General features: G+C 51.6%; 9 protein-coding genes across 9 annotated transcripts, besides 2 other annotated features; all 9 read left to right on the plus strand.

Moving 5' to 3' along the window:
• Positions 1–358: 358 nt before the first annotated feature.
• Positions 359–4,519, plus strand: Tb10.26.0630 (hypothetical protein, conserved; the record flags this gene model as incomplete). Its single annotated transcript, XM_818249.1, has 1 exon — positions 359–4,519. One exon carries the CDS (start codon positions 359–361, stop codon positions 4,517–4,519), a length of 4,161 nt encoding a protein of 1,386 aa, XP_823342.1.
• Positions 4,520–5,958: 1,439 nt separating this feature from the next.
• On the plus strand, positions 5,959–6,360 carry Tb10.26.0600 (hypothetical protein, conserved; the record flags this gene model as incomplete). The annotated part of the gene is made up of 1 exon (XM_818250.1): positions 5,959–6,360. One exon carries the CDS (start codon positions 5,959–5,961, stop codon positions 6,358–6,360), a length of 402 nt encoding a protein of 133 aa, XP_823343.1.
• Positions 6,361–7,362: 1,002 nt separating this feature from the next.
• On the plus strand, positions 7,363–9,060 carry Tb10.26.0590 (protein phosphatase 2a regulatory subunit, putative; the record flags this gene model as incomplete). The annotated part of the gene is made up of 1 exon (XM_818251.1): positions 7,363–9,060. One exon carries the CDS (start codon positions 7,363–7,365, stop codon positions 9,058–9,060), a length of 1,698 nt encoding a protein of 565 aa, XP_823344.1.
• Positions 9,061–9,416: 356 nt separating this feature from the next.
• Positions 9,417–9,455: a microsatellite.
• A 29-nt stretch (positions 9,456–9,484) lies between these two features.
• Tb10.26.0585 (hypothetical protein, conserved) lies at positions 9,485–9,925 on the plus strand (the record flags this gene model as incomplete). The annotated part of the gene is made up of 1 exon (XM_818252.1): positions 9,485–9,925. The coding sequence occupies one exon, from the start codon at positions 9,485–9,487 to the stop codon at positions 9,923–9,925; it is 441 nt and encodes a 146-aa protein (XP_823345.1).
• Positions 9,926–10,145: 220 nt separating this feature from the next.
• On the plus strand, positions 10,146–11,441 carry Tb10.26.0570 (hypothetical protein, conserved; the record flags this gene model as incomplete). The annotated part of the gene is made up of 1 exon (XM_818253.1): positions 10,146–11,441. The coding sequence occupies one exon, from the start codon at positions 10,146–10,148 to the stop codon at positions 11,439–11,441; it is 1,296 nt and encodes a 431-aa protein (XP_823346.1).
• Positions 11,442–11,846: 405 nt separating this feature from the next.
• On the plus strand, positions 11,847–12,425 carry Tb10.26.0560 (60S ribosomal protein L6, putative; the record flags this gene model as incomplete). The annotated part of the gene is made up of 1 exon (XM_818254.1): positions 11,847–12,425. One exon carries the CDS (start codon positions 11,847–11,849, stop codon positions 12,423–12,425), a length of 579 nt encoding a protein of 192 aa, XP_823347.1.
• Positions 12,426–12,482: 57 nt separating this feature from the next.
• Positions 12,483–12,503: a sequence feature (AT_rich).
• Positions 12,504–13,061: 558 nt separating this feature from the next.
• Tb10.26.0550 (hypothetical protein, conserved) lies at positions 13,062–14,300 on the plus strand (the record flags this gene model as incomplete). Its single annotated transcript, XM_818255.1, has 1 exon — positions 13,062–14,300. One exon carries the CDS (start codon positions 13,062–13,064, stop codon positions 14,298–14,300), a length of 1,239 nt encoding a protein of 412 aa, XP_823348.1.
• Positions 14,301–14,593: 293 nt separating this feature from the next.
• Positions 14,594–15,709, plus strand: Tb10.26.0540 (hypothetical protein, conserved; the record flags this gene model as incomplete). Its single annotated transcript, XM_818256.1, has 1 exon — positions 14,594–15,709. One exon carries the CDS (start codon positions 14,594–14,596, stop codon positions 15,707–15,709), a length of 1,116 nt encoding a protein of 371 aa, XP_823349.1.
• Positions 15,710–16,027: 318 nt separating this feature from the next.
• On the plus strand, positions 16,028–18,208 carry Tb10.26.0530 (hypothetical protein, conserved; the record flags this gene model as incomplete). The annotated part of the gene is made up of 1 exon (XM_818257.1): positions 16,028–18,208. One exon carries the CDS (start codon positions 16,028–16,030, stop codon positions 18,206–18,208), a length of 2,181 nt encoding a protein of 726 aa, XP_823350.1.
• Between the last annotated feature and the right edge of the window lie 258 nt (positions 18,209–18,466).

Genomic DNA, 18,466 nt, shown 5'->3' on the forward strand with positions numbered 1-18,466 from the left:
GAACGTATCAAGTGGCTGCCTTGCTATTTTTTTTTTGTTAGAGGAGTATCCTTTTGGTGCAACCAAGGGACCAAATAGGTTGCGGCACATGCCCTCGTAAACATTTTTTTTTCTGGTCGACTGTATGTCACGAGACCCATTTGCATCACAGGTTCACTGGGCTTTTTGTGTGCCCAGTTATCTTTTTTCACATTTAGTCTTTCCCTCCTCTATTTTGTGACCTAAATAAGAAGTTACTGATTATAGGGATCTGGTAAGGGAGGGCCGTGTGAGTGTTTTGCCGTACAAAACCACTCCGCACAGTATAGAAGCGGCAGCCGCCACTTGCCCATCGTACCGACAGGACGAACTCGGCAGGATGATGCGTCGTATGACTGCAACTGCCGTGGTTCCGCTCATACCGAGAGCGCAGAGTCGTGCCACAAGCTGTTTCACTGGGAATGGCGATAATCGGAACGGCAATAAGGCCGGAAGAAATGACGTTTCCAAGGGGCCGTACGGGGGACGACCGTATGATGATATCGTGTCCAGTGTTGATGTGGATGGGGAGCGGCTCCGAGGGTCAGTGAGTTGCACCTTGAAGAAGGCGCAAACTGGGCCGTCCAGGTCGAAGTATGTACTCTCAGATGCGCGAGGAGGGGTGCTACGCGAGTGTGGGACAAAAACTGAGGCTAGTAATGAACTGGGCCGCGAAAACCTAAGGGAAGAAAATAAGAAGGAGGAGCGGATGCTTTCGAAAATAAAGAAAAAGTGCGACGTCATCAGTCAGCCTAAGCGGAAAACCTTTATCCTTACGAGCAATTTTTCTAACCGATATGCCATAGAAAACGATAACAAGAACCATTCTGATAACGATGAAGATGTTACTCGCATTTACAGCTATAACGAGGTGGAGCAGGCGGGTAACAAGTGCCGTCCGAGGCAGGGGGATGCGACATTCTCCAAATCATCTCCTTCACCCACTGTGGGTGTAAACTCTGTCGTCAAGCGCGAGATGATGAGGGAAAGAAGAGGGAAGGAAAAACATTGTGGCGATTCGGCAGTGCTCTCCGATGCTGGCGCGGTTGCGGACCGGGGTCCCGGATGGGGGAATGCAACATCATCTGAGAACGACAAGATCACCGAGATGCAAAGGTACGAAGGATATGTTGGCAAGAGAAGCTCTGGTAGCATTGTAAAAGACGCTGATGAATCGCACTTAAAAGACAACGGCTACGAAGAAGACGATGATGAATTTGCGGCCAGCTCTGCAGTTTCTGTCGACAAGTTCAGAAGGGTAAAGAACCACCCCTTTTTCGATGACTTGCTGCGCCGCATCGAAAAAAATGCTGCACGGCAGCGGCAACAGATTAGGGCAGCGGGTCATTACAACTTAGATGCCGTTAATCTGTGCGTACGACCTCTATTACAGCTCACTGACTATCCGTTCACCCTCGCAGAGTTGCATCAAATGGCCCCGTTCATATATCCCAATCTTCTCAAGGGCTCTCTGTCGGATTTAAAGGCGTGTCGCCGCCTTCACCTGTTTCACTCAGCCGATACCGACGTTATCCTAGATTGGTCCGTGGAGGATTTTCTCCGCCGACGATATGAAAGTATTCACCTTTCGTGGGAACCTGTAAAGATAGTCATGATGAGATTTGGGTGGGACCATGAGATCATGTCAGACCGTGATTGTCTTCTTTATCTTTCCAAGTTTATGGAATACATCGAGCTTGCACAGCTAGAGCTAAGCGCAGGAGACGAAAAGCCTAGCGCCGTCGCTATCGAGGATCCTGTGCGGACGGCGGAGCAGCGCCCCATCCCCGTGTCACGACTTTTGGTGCGACGTAAACCGTCCGAAGAAACGGAGCCATCCGTAACTGAAGCGATTAGGCTTATGGGTACCCCCGCGCTTTGGAGCCCTTCAAGATCAAAGAAGGCGAGGACAGTCGACAAAGAAAGCGTTGAGGGCGTATTTGAGTGTATCCAACGAGAGGCTGCAGACGTTGACGGAGACGAGGGGTCACGACTACGCCACGGTGTGGAGGTGGTTGCACCCTTGCAACAGGCAAGGAACCCGTCGGGGCGCAGCATCAGGGATTTCTCACTTGGCAAAAGAAGAGCCACAATGATTAATGATGATGTCCCGAAAAGTTTTGGTATCGCGGGAGGGAAGCCATTTGATGGCGACAACCACATCTACACTCCGGAATCGTACGAGGCACTCAGCAATGCTTATCACAAAAAAAAAGTGGAGGCATCTTTGCTGCGTCGTCGCCTCCTTGCAACGAGCAGCATTGACTGCGCTAGTGAGTTGCAGGAGAAATTGTTTCAAGTGCAAAAAGATCTCTCTCGCCTGAAGGACCGCCTGGAAAAGATGCGGCAGTTGCGCCGAATGGAAGGGGGAGATGTTGAGCGTCACGCTTCTGTGGAGATTGAGGGTGATGATCATGGTGCAAACGCTCGCTGGATGGAAAGAAAGAACTGTCCGATCCCAAAGGTTGCAGCAGCCGGAGTGGGGGTGGGGGATGAAATCAGTGCCGGTGATGAACCTGTTTCGGTTTTTACCGGTGAGTTCGAAGCAAATCAACTAAACACAAGCCAGCAGAGGGGAAAAAACTGTAATGTCGCTGGAGATAACTTCGAGGAAGAGGGTTTCACAACGCTACCGGTGTGTGTGGCTGAAAAGGGTACCAAACGTGTGGTGCAAGCCAGATTGTCGGATGGGCGTGAAATCCAATCGTTATCTTCAGCGGCGATCCAACTGAAGCGAGAAATAGAATTAGCCCGTGAAAAGCACCGGCGGGAGGAGGAGAGTCTCATGAAAAAAATGGATGAGGCTTTGTCGACACTAGTCAAAATAGAGATGACCATGAAAAACCTTGCTGAGCGTGAAAAGGAGGAAGCATTGATGGAGGAGGAGCGATGCCGACTGGAAAAAGAGCGAAAGGATGAAGCAATCAAAAGGATGAGACGAGAAGAAGCTGAAGCGCGTGCTCGAGCCATGGAGCACGAACTTCTTCGTAAGCACGAAGAACGCTTGAAACTCCTAAACATGCGGCGCGAGAAGGCACAGCAAGCGCAGCGTGATGCAGAACTCGAACTGGAGCGTCAAAAAAAGGAAGAACAGGAGGCCTTGGAGGCTGAGGCCGAACTTCAGCGGAAACTGGATGAGGCTAAATCCATGATATGGAGTGACAAAGCAGCGGGCGAGATGCCCGTTAAGGACCAAGTCGTACATGCTGTTGAGAGGGAGTGTACCCCCGTTTTCTCCGGCGACGCAGACGGTGAGGGCTGCTGTCGTGTTGCATCAGAGGAGATGAAACATGAATCGGCGTCGCTATCTTCGGCAGAACAAGGATCACCGTCTGAATTATCCTGCACTCCTGAGCAGTACGACGGTTTACACCTGGCATCCAAGCGGTTGCGGAAGGAAATTGCCGAGCTTGAGCGTCAAATGGACGTTGAGGGAGATGAGGATGACATGACGCTTATGGCGGTTCTCGCGGTTTCGAGGGCCGAACTGGAGGAGTTAGATGAATTTATCCGCATGGTACAACTTAAGGAACCGTGGGCCACAGCGCGTGACAGAGCTCGAAGGGAAGAGGAGATGAAGGAGGCGAAAAGCAGGGGTGACTCGCCCTGCGATATACAGGAAAAAATAAGTGACATCCGCTTCCAGATTACCTTGATGGAGAAGCGGCTTCAGCATGCCACGGAGCGTCGGGTGATAACGAAACTCGAACAGGGAATCATCAATGGGAGACGAGAAATTAATCGTCTGCGGGTGGAACAGGACCGGCTGCGCCGTTCGGGGAGGCCGGCGGATGCTGGTGGCATTCAGGTTCCCCCCTTCGTAAGTGTTGCAGAAGCATTGGCTGAGGCCGAGGCCGAAGATATCGAAGCTTCCGCCGTTGCCGACGACGATCTCTATCGTGAGGCACTGGAGGCTCCCGTTGGGGCGCATGGATCTGATAATGTTGCTTCTGTTGGTGGAATGAACCGCCCGCAACCGGGTAATGTTTTGGACCCCCTTGTCCCCGCCGATCATGTTACGGACTCTGCTAATGACAACTCTGCTGAGTGTGCGGAAAGCACGCCACAAGAGGATGAGAGGGAGCTGCAGCAGCTAATGGTTCGGTTGAAGGCAGTGTTGGCAGATATCAAGCAACTGGAAGGACGCCTTGACGAGCAGGAAGATGGGGATGATGCCGAAGCCATCGCCAAATCTCTCATTCAGTTACAAGGGAAGTTGCAGCAGCTCCTCGAAATGCGCGAAACGCTTAGGAAGCGCACGGAACGGGTGTCTTCGAGAGGGAAATCAGATTTTCGGGGGCCTGCTTTTGACGAATCTGAGGAGGCGACTACGACGCCAACGCCAGCTGTTTTGACCCCGTTGTCCGGTCGGCCAATTTCAGGTTATGCATTATATAAAGACGTCGGAGCCGTGCGTTCAGGTTCAGAAGAGTTTAAGCAAAGCGGTGCCGCGGGAGGGAAGAAGCAACAGAGGGTGAAGTCAAGAAAGGTCCGCAACTAATATGATTGTGCCAGCCGAGGAAGAATGGTCTCCCTGTCACACGAGGGTCAATGTTACATAATAGTGACCAAAAGGTAGATCCTCCGTTGGGTTCGCGCACGCCTGCGCCCGTATTACGGCCACTGTGTGTGTGTGCGCTGCCAACGCTAAGAGAGAATTGAGGACACAAGTAACGTTAACGTTAGAGGCAGGGCAGGTGCGTGTAGGTATAAGGTCCAAATAGTTGCAGGTGACAACGTGCGTGCTTTGGTAAGTATACTGCCTTCTTTCCCCCTCACTTTGTTTCTTTCTCCAGCACTGCTTTGAGAGGGGGGGGGGCGAGGGCACGTGGGATCTGCTGGCCACGACAGTGGGGCCAGTGATGAAGTTGGAGATGGAGGCAAAATTTGAGTGATTTTACCTAGTGGGCGTTGAGCATAGACAAATGAGCAGTTAAATGCTGTCGTTAATTTCATACTGCTTAGAATAGAACAATTGTATTGGCACCCCCCTCTAATGTGAACAATCGCGGCGTTGTGGAAGTGACGACGTATGGGAGTCGTGCCTATCCCCAAGGCAGCTTTCCCCCGCTCCTTTGCTCAACTGGGGGTCACAAGCACTGTCGGTGCTGTTTGAGGGTAGCAATTCTCCGTTTACTTGAGCATTTTTTCCCCTCTCCGCTGTGCACGGGTAAATAGGGGATGGGAGGTGGTGTAAAAGAAAAGAAAGTGCGTGCGTCCCGATGCATCTACAATGAACACGGAGGTATAGGAGGCAGTGACTGTGTTTTGGAAGGTACAGTAACAAAGAGCCAAAACATAAGCAATCAATTGAAAAAGGATGCGTTGCCCTGGGGGAAACGGGTCGTGTGTCGGTTCGTCATAGAGTACACACTTTATCCTTCTTTTAATCGTTATCTTCTGTAGTGCAATCGTAGGGTGTGAGGTTGGAAGGGAGGAGGGATGAAAGCTAGGTAAAGTTCCCGGAACTACCGACGTGTGAGCACAGAGAGAGCGTTCTACGAGACATAGAACGAGCTGAAAGCACGATAAGTTTTGTTTGAGATTTTGTTAGTGCTCGCTAACGCTTCCGAACCGCGAGTAGTGTGGGTTCATCACGTTTGCCTGAGCTTTCCCCGTTCTCAGGGCTGTGGAGGGGCATCTTCCGTGTCGTTTACATTTTTTTCTTTCGTGAGTGCGTGTGTCTGCACTTTTTTTAAACCGACTTCTGCTCCGTTTACTCCATTCGTGAAAAAGTCCTTGCCTGGTGCTCCGGGGCGTTTTCCCCTCGTATATCACCTTCCGGCCTCGAATTGGCTACCGGTGGTGCACGCTGAAGGATTTGTCGTTATTGCCGATCCATGCCCTTTTTTTTTCGTGAGGTCAAAAAAATAGTACGTTATGTTTCGAGTGACTGGCTTGCAACTTAAGAACCCTGTGGTGTTCAAGCAGGGCCAGGGCATGTTTTCCCATCAGCTCAAGCGGCTGCTGCAGAAGAAGTCGATACACCGTTACAATTGGGATCCTTTACCGATGTACGATCCTCGCAAGCTCGTGCATGCTAGTCGTCATATGGATGTTGAAACGTGGCGCGAGGTACCCGACCCACATTGGGATGAACGGTCTTATTTGGTACCGGATCAGATGTTTTACAACATTCCCGTGCCTCCAGAGTATAAAGATGCGTATTGGTGGAGGGAGCTGCAGGCGCGGCGCGTGCAGTGCCCAGTGGAGTGGGTGAGTCATCGCATGTACAACAAAGGGGACAGACAACGATACGACTTCCAGGATTTGGCGTTCCGCAAGAAGTTCGAGTTTTCATATGAAGAGGTAGTGAAGAACGCAAAGGATATGCGAAGTTAGTGCTGAGCAATTGGTGTGTACTAGTTCACTTCGCGCCGGTCCGGCGAGTCTCTCCCTTTACTTTTGCTTGCCGTCGCAAAGGATGGGGAGGGATGGTGGTGGTGCGGTGTAGGAGTGGTAAACGTTCTTTTGTTACGTATCGCTGCGAGTGCACGTGCCTTTGCTTACGTGATACTATTGGGTCTCTTTTGTTTTGTTGTGCTGAGTGTTTTCGATCTGTTGGCGTCCTCTGTGTGTGCATTTTACTCCCCATATTGTCTGTGCCTGCTCACCTTCACATGTTAATGTGCGTGTTTGAGTGTAATATTCTTACCTGACAATGTTATCGCGCTGTTGTGCACATAACCAGTGACCTCATACGAAAAACAAATCCTCTTACTGGCGCTCTTCCACCATGCCTTTGCTTCTCCCTCGCACCTCATCGTCTCTCAGAGCCACTTCCACTACGATATCACCCCACGTCGTTGTTCTGATCCGGCAACCGGTGCAGGAGGACGGTAGAAGGGGAACAGGGAGAAAAGGGGCCAGAAACGAGGCAGAAGTGGGTGCGGGGTGTTCTGCTCTAGAGGAGGTGCTGTATATTACGTCTAATAGGTTGAAGCACAGAGTTGTTCCGCAGGTGGGGGGAAAAAACGGCGTTGGCAACAGGACGGGACAGAGTACACTATGTCCTCCAAATTAGGGACCGCTTCGGAAAGTACTGGGCGTGGTGGAAGCACTCAAAGATCCTCTGGAACTGCTGTGCCGGGGTGCTTCTCGCCCCGGCCAACTCACTCACGGAACTTGAGCACGGAAAGCAGCACGTTCCTTAGGGAGACACCATCAAAGGGTGTGGCCGAAACTCCCACTGGCAAGCAGCAAGTTTCCTCAGTTTCGAAAGAAGCTGGTGAGAAGTTCAGAAGTACGCGGTCCAAATCACAGACGCTTGATTCCTCCCCCCCATCGCACACACGAGTCTCCTCCACAGGTGGGCTTTCCCCCAGTCGGGGGTCGTCCTCTGCGATGTCCAGGGGCAAGGCAGTACGGCGTAGGGAGCGCGCGCTGCGCCATTCCTCTCCTCTAGAAACGTTGCTCGAGCACCAGCGTTTTAGGTGCTCTTCCTCTGTGAAGGCACTCGAAGGTGCCAGCGCTTCCTCACCCGATGAAAAGACGCGGGGAGCGGCAACATCTTCACGGGGTTCGTTGGCCGGCTCTCAGATGGGACGCGGAAGGTTTACACTGCTTGAGTCGTATGCGTCCGGGAAACCGTGGTCTGTGGTTGCCGAGCCACATGGAGACATATGTAGGAATTCGTCACGGAACGTATCGTCTCTCGCGGTGAGTAGTTCGGGGGAGCATGTGGCTTTCGGTGACCGTTCTGGCCGAGTTTTCGTCATGCAGCAAAGGCGACTGGACGAGGAAAGCGGTGACGTGGAAGGTGGGAGGGAGGACCCCGCAGGTGCCTCTACTACTTCTCGTGCCCACCGTCCTTACGAATTTGCCGTGGGTCGTCAAGCCTATACTTCAATTATTGACCCCCTGAACAATGTTGAGGTGACACCCAACATTCAAGCCGTATGCTTTCTACCCCAGATAGGAGCTTCGACGTATCTGCTCACTGCAAACGAAAAACTCCCAAAGTTGTATAAGATCGTGAGGGTACGGGAGTCGCCCTCCTCCTTTTCAGCGGTGGACTGCTTAGGAGGCAACCAAACTTCATCTCTAACGTTGAACCCTCCCCATGGAACTATGGTAAATGCAATGAAGCAGGTCACTCGATACGCATTGAACCACGAGTACAACATCAATTCACTGTGTCCACAAGCGGATGGGACACAGTTCTTCTCTGCCGATGATTTAACTGTCAAGTTGTGGTGCGTAGAGTATCCTGAAGCCTCAATTGAGACGTACAGCGTTAAGCCCCCTTGTGATGAAGAGGCACAAGAAATGATTTGTTCCGTTCAAAGCTTTCCCCACGAACCATTTTTGCTATTTGTGGTAAGTATATCTGGTACAGTTCGTGTTGTGGACACAAGGCAAACAATCAAGTTGCTTCACCGATCTCCGCTCACTTTCAGAAGCACCTTGCGTGAAAATGACATGACGTACAACAGCATGCTTTTGGATTGCACACTCAGCCCATGTGGGCGTTATGTGGCCGGGCGCGATACCACGGGCGTTTGCCTTTGGGACGTCAGGCGTCCTGGAGCATCTGCGGGCGGCTTCCAAGGAGGTTTGGTGTCGTCAAAATTAGCACACAGTGAGGAGCACGACGTGGTGCAGCGGTGGGAGGTTCATCCGCATCTGCGGCGCGAACTTGACCAGTTCTTCCAGAGCAGTGCTGTTGAGCGGTTCCACCTCCGTTTTTTGAATTGTCGCGAGATATGCACCGGAGGGTTCGCTAACACACTTCATCTCATTGACATCTTAGACAGTGATGGCGCAGTCATTGACAAAACTTTCACCGCGCAGCGGTACGGAAATGTAAAGTCGCTTAGGCTTCCCAAATTGCAAGACTCAAGTGATAGAGGACGTGGCTCGTTGCAGGTGTCTTCAGCCAACTCGGTATCACTCCCGACAGCTGGTGAGGGAGAAGGGTTATTCAGCACCGCTGTGACACATCTATCGTCCCCTCTTACTTCCCACAATGGTGACTGCTCGATACTGGCATCTTGTGGTTCAGCTCTATTTCAGATTGGCTATCCCAGCCTCCGCCTGTAACCTACGTTCGCGGTAGTTGTTTCCTGTCTCTGACCACGGATGTCACAGAACCACGCCGTCTTTTTTTCGTTTGCTTAGTATTTTGTTGCTTCCTTTTTGATCTGTTTGGCGCCCTTTGGGGGAACGACACCGACAACATCGGTTCCTTTATGGCTTTCCTCTTTTTCCCTTTCTTTTGCTTTGAACGGCTGAGCGCGCATCATTTACCGTGCTTGGTTTTACTTGCAATTCTGTATAATACAGGCGACCGCAGTATAGAGTTTATCGTTAGGTCTTTCGCAGGAACTTGTTGCAACTGCGTGTTTATTGTTTATCGGCTTGTGTCCCCTGAAGTTTGATTATCCTGTTAACAGCACGTGTGTGTGTGTGTGTGTGTGTGTGTGTGTGTGCGTGTGACTAGTTTGTTAGGCAGGAGTCGGGGCGAATGTTTCGTCCCACCACCGCCATCGCTGACAGCTTCAAAGAACACTACCACCGCGTGCACCTTCCGAGGCGCTTGGCATTGCAGCGTTACGCACGACAACAGAGCCTCCGAAATGCTGCAAAGGGGAATGTAAAAGCGGAAGAGGTACCTTACAAGTACAACCGCTGGTGGGTTAATGAGGAGCACGAGTTTGTACACCAGTACGCGTTCGTAGAGGACCCTGAGGTGACGAAGGCAAAACGGGAGACGCTGCCCCCTGTGACAAGGGAGAACATCTGGAAGGAACCACAGCAAACTTTCTTCTTGCCATTCGCGCCGTATGTCCGTGTAGTTGACTACCCGAAAGATCCCGATGCAAAGTTCTTAAAGCCAGTTAACATTCCCCGCTGGAAGGATTATATGCAAAGGACCAAACCAGTGATACCGCGGACGTGGTACTAGTGAGAACTTTGGTTCTGCTGTCGTTTTTTTTTTTTTTTGCGTCGTTGTGTTGCTGTGTGGTTGCGGTCTGCATGTGTTGCTCAACTTACTGCCTTCGTACGCAGCTTATCCAAGTGCCTCTTTGCCCTGTGTCGAGCACCCAAGAGGAGAGAGGTTCAGTCTTTTCTCTGAATTGTGTTGTTTACTGGGAACGACGCTGGTAGAACTGGGTGCTGGATGGATGAGGCAACCCCGACTGTGTGCACACCTTTGCATTTGTGCATGCGTTACACCCTTCTTTCGATCTGTAATTAATCTTCCCACCGTGCCTTGTTTTGGCTCTCAGTGGTGCATAGAATCAGTAATGGATTTGTCCGGCCTAGTGCCCACCAGTAAAGAACTGACGGAGGGGCAAAGGGAACACATCAGGGACCTACAATATGAGATTGACGAGATATGGAATCGCCGTGGTGACTACAAAATTGATTCCTCTGCGTGGGAGCAGATGCCATTATTCATGGAGAATATTACAGAAGAGGATTTACAGCGTAACGCAGATTGCGCCGCTCTGGCCAGCATCGCGTATGATGACGTCCCACCCGAGGAGGTCGCCGAGAGTAGGAAACAACACGGCAACAGAGCAATTCAGTTGGCTCTCGACCCGAAGCAAGTGAACAAGGAGAATCTCGCTCGCGCCACTGTTCACTGCTACACAGAAGGATTAGCTGCCAAGTGTAAAGACCCCGTTCTGAATTCGCAGCTGTATGCGAACAGGAGTTTGGCACAATACATAATCCATAACTATGGGCATGGCTTGGAGGATGCTCAGCGTGCCATCATTCTGGATCCAGATTATTACAAGGCATACTATCGTGCCGCTCGATGCGCGGAGCGCATCGGGAAATACGATCTCGCACTGGACCTCCTTGCCAAAGGTCGTCGAACGAACCCCGCACCGGTTGGGCGCGCGTTGGAAGACTTCGTTGACATCGAGCGTGTTTGTCGTGAGGGAAAGGAGAGGGCTGAGTCCAAAAAGAAGAAAGAAAACCTCAGCACGCGTGTGAAAGCGGCGCAGACCTCGAGCACACTTCGCTGTGTTACTTCCAGTGGTGTTCGCTGTTCGCCCAGAGCCGAGGTATCAAGTGAACAGATGGGGGTGTACGGGCACCACGAGCCCTACTTCGATTCTGAGGGTCTGTTACATGTGCCCATACTTTTCATGTATGATGAGTATCAACAGACCGACTTTATGCAAGATGTGAGTTGTGATGTGTGTGTAGGGGAGCTGCTGGACGAGTTGATGCCCTTTCCATGGGACGACAGGGGACGTTACCAGCGCATTGACGATATTCTCGTCGTTTACAAAATTGATGGTGGTGTAAAGGACCCTAAGTATTACGAAGTGGACCTTTCGCTGCCGCTTATGGAAGTGTTCCGCTCGGAATCATATCAAATGCCTGCGCTTTTGCCTGTGCTGCACATTATTTGCAAACACTCCGATATGTTGACGGAGTGGGATGTTCAGATGTTAAGGTAGGTGTGGCGGTGGTGGAGTCGTGTTGTGCGAATACACTGCGTTCACGTTTGTGTCCTTTAACTTTCACCCTAAAAAATTGTTTTGGAACTTCATTCGAGTGTGGGTGGGCCACGGTGGAGAGGGAAGAACGCAAAGGAGAACAACGGCTGTGTGTAGATGATATTGTCCCAGCCTTTCCTGCTCGCGTATACGATCTAATAACGCCCATACTTTCGTGTAAATGTGAGTGGTTATATTTTCACTTTTCCATTTTTTCCTATGTTCTTGTGAGGCAATGATTTTGTTCTTTACTGGTTCTTCTTTGTGGCATGACTTATTCTTCTTTCCTTCCAACCTCATTCCTACCGTTGCGTTTAATTTATGCCTCTCACGTGAAAGATCTAAAGCTCTTCACGTATCACTAAAATGCCCGCTGCCACAAAGAAGGCTGTCGAGAAGAAGGCGAAGAAGGTGAGCCGCAAGAGCCCCGAATACTCGACGGTGCGCAAGAGTTGCAAGCCCGGGACCATTGCCATCATTCTTGCTGGTCGTTTCCGTGGCCGCCGTGCTGTCATTCTGAAGCAGCTGCCCAAGAATGGGCCACTGGTGATCTCTGGGCCGATGAAGTACAGCGGTGTTCCTATTCGTCGCATTGACTCGCGCTACATTATTGCGACGTCGACGAGGGTGGACCTCACGGGTGTCGACACGAGCGCCATCACCCCTGAAATCTTCAAGCGTGAGAAGAAGGAGAAGCGGGTGAAGTCTGAGGGCGAGTTCATGGGTGACAAGGACAAGAAGAAGGCGGAGAGCAAGGCGAAGAAGACTTCCAAGGCCGCACCGAAGGGAACCGTCAGCGATGAGCGTGCCCAGCTGCAGAATGCGATCGACACTGCGCTTATTCAGGCGATCAAGAAGGATCCACTGGGTAAGGAGATGGCCGGGTACTTGCACTCCGTCTTCACTATCAAGCCGGGTGATGCTCCGCACCGCCTGAAGTGGTAATGTGATGGGGAGTTGAGCTTTTCGATCAGCACTACGGTGCACTCATTTTTGTTTTTGTTTAATTTTTTTTAAAAAAAACTGTACTCTTAAACAAGGGGAAAGAATTGTGGTAAAAGCTGTGTGTGCCCCAGGTTCTTTCGTGTGGCACGTTACTCTTTTGGGTGCACCTTGACACGTTCAAAATTTGTACCTGTGCCGAAAGGTAGCTTATACTTCTGTCTTCTCTTCCCTTACCATCTTTTTTTTCCCGTTCGCTTTCGTTACACCTTGCGATGGCAACGGGAGGAGGTACATAGACTCCCCCAACGGCGCTGCGGTTTTTTTGGTAGTATTTGCGGTGTGTTTTGCGCATGAGCCATGAGTGACAGTGACACTGATTCGTACGACCCGTCAGAGAACGCTGTTGTGGAAACCATCTGTGTCCCCGAGGCTCCGCGGCGGGGATGTGCTTCTGCCGCTATTGAAGCTTCGCGTTCTTCCCATGTTGTTGGTCAGACGGCATTCCCTTCGTTGTCAGTGTCAGCTGATGCAGCGTCAGGCGCGACCGGTTCTAAGATAGGTGCAATCTCTCCTCTGGATGAAACTTTTCTGCTTCGTGGTATTGGTGGACGTGTACGCTCCGTGTGCATTAATCCCATGGGGTCTATTTTGTGCGCTGGTGGTGAGTGCGGCTCTCTCTGTTTTTGGGATTTTGCTTCTCCCTTGAAGAGTCGCTCGGTGAACCCCACGCGCATTCTCACCCCCTTTCCCAACAGGATTTCAGGATTTCAAGCTGTCATTTCTGTGCACTCAGCGTGTGATGGGTCATATTTTGTTGCCTGTCAGGACGGAGATTCCCCTGTTCTCGTTGCCGCCAATGGAAAGCAGTTGGGATACTGCTCCATGGGTGAACGGGGTATGGTGGATGTTGTCAAATGCAAGGGTCATCGGGGCCCTGTTACGTCCTCCGCACCATCTCCAACGCTGGCCTCACGTTTTTTCACTGGTTCGCAGGACAGCACTGCCCGTGTGTGGGACGCTGCTTCGTTTGAGACTAATTCCGTGTACGCTGTGAAGCACGGGTCTGGCCAGCTCCTGGAGAATGTCGTTGTGGAGAGCGTCCTACCTCTTCTCAGTGTTGGCAGTGACAAAACATGTGTGTTTGCCTCCGGTGGGGAGGACGGACTTGTACAATTATGGGATTCACGACTGAAGTACCGACCTGGCGGTGTATTTAGCGTACTCGACATGTATGGCAGCGGAGGTTTGAGCAGCTCGTCGTGTGGATCTTCACATGGAAGGCGAACAGCGCATGATACGTTCAGTGAAGAAAGGCACGTTGGTGGTATGGCAGAACCTGACCCCACGTACCCCACATTATGTGTGCGCTGTGGGCCACTGGTGCGCATTGTGGACTTGCGCAATCCGGCCAAGAGTGGCACTGTAGTGGACGTGTGCCCGCCCCTTACCGGCCTGCCCTCTTCTACAGATACAGGACCGCTGGTGACGTGCACGAGTGAGTCCTTCTCTAAGGGGAAGCCGTCGTTCATCGCGTGCACGAGCCGTAGTGGTTACCAACATATAGCCGGAGGCCATATTGTGCAGTTCACCTGCACAAGCGGGAACTATGAGCCGTCCATGGTCTGGCGTCCGGCCTCTGCGGATGCTGACGTAGTGGCCGTAGCTGTCGATGCCACACAGCAGCAGCTGTTTGCAGGAACACAAAATGGCACCGTTGTTGCGAGAATCAAGTGTACGGGGACGGATGTTGCCGTCGCTGGACCGAACGTACAGACGTGGTTTGGGTCGCGACCAATGTCGGAGCCCGGTATGGTGCGGCAGAAACGTGGGAGGGCTGAGGGCAATTGTGACGACGGAGATGAGCTGAGATTGTAGAGTTTTGGATTGTTGGTGAAAGTGTCACTCCAGTTGGGATGTCTGTTGGTTTGCTGTCACTTCGCCTCTTTAATCTTCGTTGCTCTGGCGCCGACGGTGAATCGGTCGTGATTCGTAATCTCCCACTTCTCACTTGGGATTGCGTGTTTGGTGTAAAGTTATCTCTCCAATTCTTCTTTTTTACTGCTTACAGTTGCGACATTTTTTCCTTGTAGAACCAGCGGGTTCTTCCTGTTCGTAGATTTTCCCCTCGGGGACTTTTCTTTCTACCCGCTTGCTTCCGTTTCTTGGAGATGTTGCAGGGGGAAATGGCTTGCCACAGCAAGACCAACAACGTGAGAGGCAGCGATGATTCTAGTGGCACCAACAAGTTGGACACTAGTCGTTCCCCTGAGGTGGATTTTGGCCCACCGCCGAAGTATGACGATATATTTCAGTTTATCGCTGAGCATGCTGGGCGGCTTCCACGAAATGCTTACACAGGTACATCCCCGTACGAATACACTGGATGTGACTATGCTCTCGTTCTATACGCCATAATGCCCAGCAAATGCATTGACCTTTCCCGTCTCTGCTGGTCCACAGCACCACTTTCTTCCCAGTTGGAGGGGAACCTTGTTGCTTTTTGTGAGGGTGCTCTTGGCTTGCAGCTGAGTGACGCTCCGGTCAGTTCTCTAACGCCACACAGTTTACGTACGTCTCCGTCTTGCATTATGCACCACATGAAGGTACAGCACTGGCTCTATAACTTATCACTGAGGTTCCCCCCTGACGAAGGCTTTGACGCGGCGACAATTCGCATGAAATATCGCCATGCGCAACTTGGTGAGCCACATCTAACGGCAAAGCAGTCAATGATTCCTGCGACTGCGTCATCTTCGCCCCTTCCCACTCCTGAGATGCACCTACTGCGGCCAAATGTGTCGGGGCAGCGGAACCCTCCTTATGCACACTGCCAGTCTTTATGGGAGTCGCCGTTACTCGAGGTTGAGGGTTTCGCGTCCACCCGTGGGGAGGTAGCGGCGCTGGCAGCTTCTTGTGTAGAAGATATTAAGTCTCAGGAGAGACCACCAAAAGGTTATGAAAGGCGCTGGAGGTCAGGCGTTCCGGATGCCGGAGGCCCCGTAGGTGCGGGAGGCAGAGCGAGAAACGTACGGCAAGAACACGGGAAGGTCACTTCTATGACCGTTAACTCTGTGACATCTGGCGCTGCGAAAGGTGCACCACCCAATAACTTGGCGGAGCAGTGGTGCGAGTCGGAGTCACGCCGGTTACATCTGAAGGATACTCTGCTGCGCGCTCGACGTGAGGCCCACAGCACGCTTTTTGGCGACGGGGTGATCAATTTTGATAGTGTTCTTTCAATATTACAGGGAGGAATTCCTGCGTTTTCGAACGCGGCGCAGTGACTCCATTCGGTAATAATGAGCAATGCTTCGCCGGATTATTAGAAAGGGGGCGCGGGTTTTGTTTTCGGAACGTACCTGTGTTCTCGCCAAGTCACATACTGCATGGGTTACGCACACAAATCTATTCTTTACCCTATCAGGAACCAGATACCCCTTTGTATTTGGTCATTGTCACGGAACATGCACTACGTGCTTGTGGGCACCGGAATCACCCTCGATGATACCTTGCTTGCATGCAAGCAATATACCTATACTCCATTTTTGCCGTTAATATTACCACGAATTTCTAATTAACAGTTTAACTGTAGTAAATGGAATATGCGAGGCCGATTCTTGTCATCGACTTTTCGGCTGGGATTATATCGAACGAAGCAGCATGTGCGTGCCGGTTCGAAGGGTCAAGAAGATCAGTTCTCCTCTCGCGCATCACATATCATAAGCAGACGCGTTCGTGCTGTGGACTGGCTTTATATGGATCCTGTTGAAAAGTGGACAATACTCGTCGACCTTGGAAGGAGGGCTCCGATGTTGCTTGAGGACGCCCTCTCTGGAGCCCCTCCAGGAGGGGAGCAAGGTGTCAAGGCAGAGATGAATCTATTAGGAAGGTTGCTGTGTTATTGCCCTTGTGTTTCCAGGAATGGAAAGCGTGCGGCTGCAGCTGTGAGTGAGGAGCACCTTTGTGGTGTGTCTTCGCAGAAGCACAGAGGTTTGATTGATGGGCTACCTTACTGCGTCCGCCTGCAACTGTGTTTGTCGTTTCTTATGTGGGTACGATCACTCCGAGACGTACAGAACACACTTGCACACCTACGAATGCCATTTGCCACCACGCGTCGCTTTAAACGTGGAGTTGTTGCCGATGTTTTCCCAACTTGTCTATCGGAGATGTGCGTTGATCCCTTTACTACTGTAAGTCTGATGATGGACGAGTCCCTCAACAGCACCGCCGAGCAGGTGCCCGCCCCTCATGCGTGGCGTCCTGACGGTTACTACGAGGACGAGGAGGAACGGAGAGCTTGGAGCTTCGCATCGAGATTAGGAAAGAGGAGGTCCTCCTGTATTCCTAGCGGTGGTGGTACGGCCGACAGTGGTGTTGCTAGTGGTCAGTCACGTCGCCGGCGTTCGTGTGTGGGTCTCACCGGTCGGGATATGGTAATGCTTCGCGAAATACAGGGAATGCGTCCAGTTCCCAGTGATGATGATGTGCTGGCAGGCCGATCGGGTCTACATGTTGGCCGGCTGCGGTTGCAGGCCCCTCCTACAAACCTGGGACAGTCGTACACAAATGGCCTGTCGGCTTCATCATATGCGCTAAGCGACGCTCAGCGAGGTGCACTCCCTTCCCCGCTTGCGGTTGACAATGAGGAGGATGAAGTTTACCATCATAACATTCATCGTGGTGAGGGATGTCCACTAGACGAAAGTGGTCAGTTGGAGTGCACGCCTATTCACATACCCGTTTCGCTTGCTGCGGACAGAGTCGTCATCACGCGTCACTGTGCTATGGCACACGCTGCTATATTGACATCACTTTTTGTCGAGGGACGAACCGTACAGTTTACCACAAACCATCCACTACTGCTAGATTACGTGTCTTTCCTTTTTGCTGAGCTTGTTGAGGCTGGGTGGGTAAGTGCGGCGATATGTGAGGAAAGCCTGCGTCCATATGTGCCTTTGTGGGCGGTAGCGGAGAGCGTGCTGGTATTGGTCCCACCGAAGGATACCGAGGTATGTCGTACCCATGACGTCCGGGGCACGGCGGACATGATCGTTCAGTGCGCCCCATGCTCCGTTCTTACCGAGGATGTAGGACAAATCTCTGGGAGCCGCTTTTACCGAGATTTGAGAGAAGAGGTACAGAGGCTACAAGCCACTTTAATTTCTCGAGGAAATGATGCGAGTTGGCGGGTGTCGTGGGTTCCGGTTTCGAAATCAACATCACTTTATGCAACTCCTCAGAAAGTCGATTGCGGTGATGCGGGGGAGTTCCAGACTTCAGTGAACGAGGTACTCCGCCACTGTCACACAGTCACGTTTCTTTACACACCGCGCAACTGTAGGTTTACCCCTCGTGAGATGGAGGGCTGGTGGTGGAACGGCCTCCCCAGAAGCGTGCTTGTGGTGGGTGTGAACAGTCACCCCTTGGACATTGTTTACTTCTTTCCACAGGCACCATTTTTACATAAGAAGGTTGGTAACGCGTTCCGGTACCGTGCCGTACGGCGTGTGCTTTTAAGAAAGAACGTACACGGCGGGAGGGAGGGCATTGTGCGCAACTGGCTATACCGCAGTCTTTGGTGTCGTGGGTTGGCACGCACGGGCCTTCAGGGACAATTGGCCGTGAAGGACAAGATGCGTGTATTGCCCGGCGGGGATGTTACCAAAGGTGGTGAGCATGCTGTAGACGCTCTGAAGTGGGAGCGTACGGTTGATTACCTAGCCAACCCTGGAAAGATGACGTGGATGGCTCTCGTGGCTGCGAAGCTGCTTCATATTTAACGCTACATGTGCTTTGCCAAAGGAAGGGAGGGAGTAACTGCTCTCAGACCTCCATTTTCCCCTTGTTCTTTTTTTTTCCGTGTGTACGTTATCTGTGGTCCTTGGAGTCTAGTACTATTCCATATTGTGTCTGTGTAAGTGTGTAGTGGGGTATCGTACACGTTATATTCTATATATCGCCCTTCATAACATTTTTAGGCACTTATTGTATATATTGCATTGTGTTTGTACGGTGCCGCTTTCTGCATTTCACTTACT

Source organism: Trypanosoma brucei, chromosome 10 (genome assembly GCF_000002445.2).
Source record: "Trypanosoma brucei brucei TREU927 chromosome 10, whole genome shotgun sequence".
NCBI classification, from domain to species: domain Eukaryota; phylum Euglenozoa; class Kinetoplastea; order Trypanosomatida; family Trypanosomatidae; genus Trypanosoma; species Trypanosoma brucei.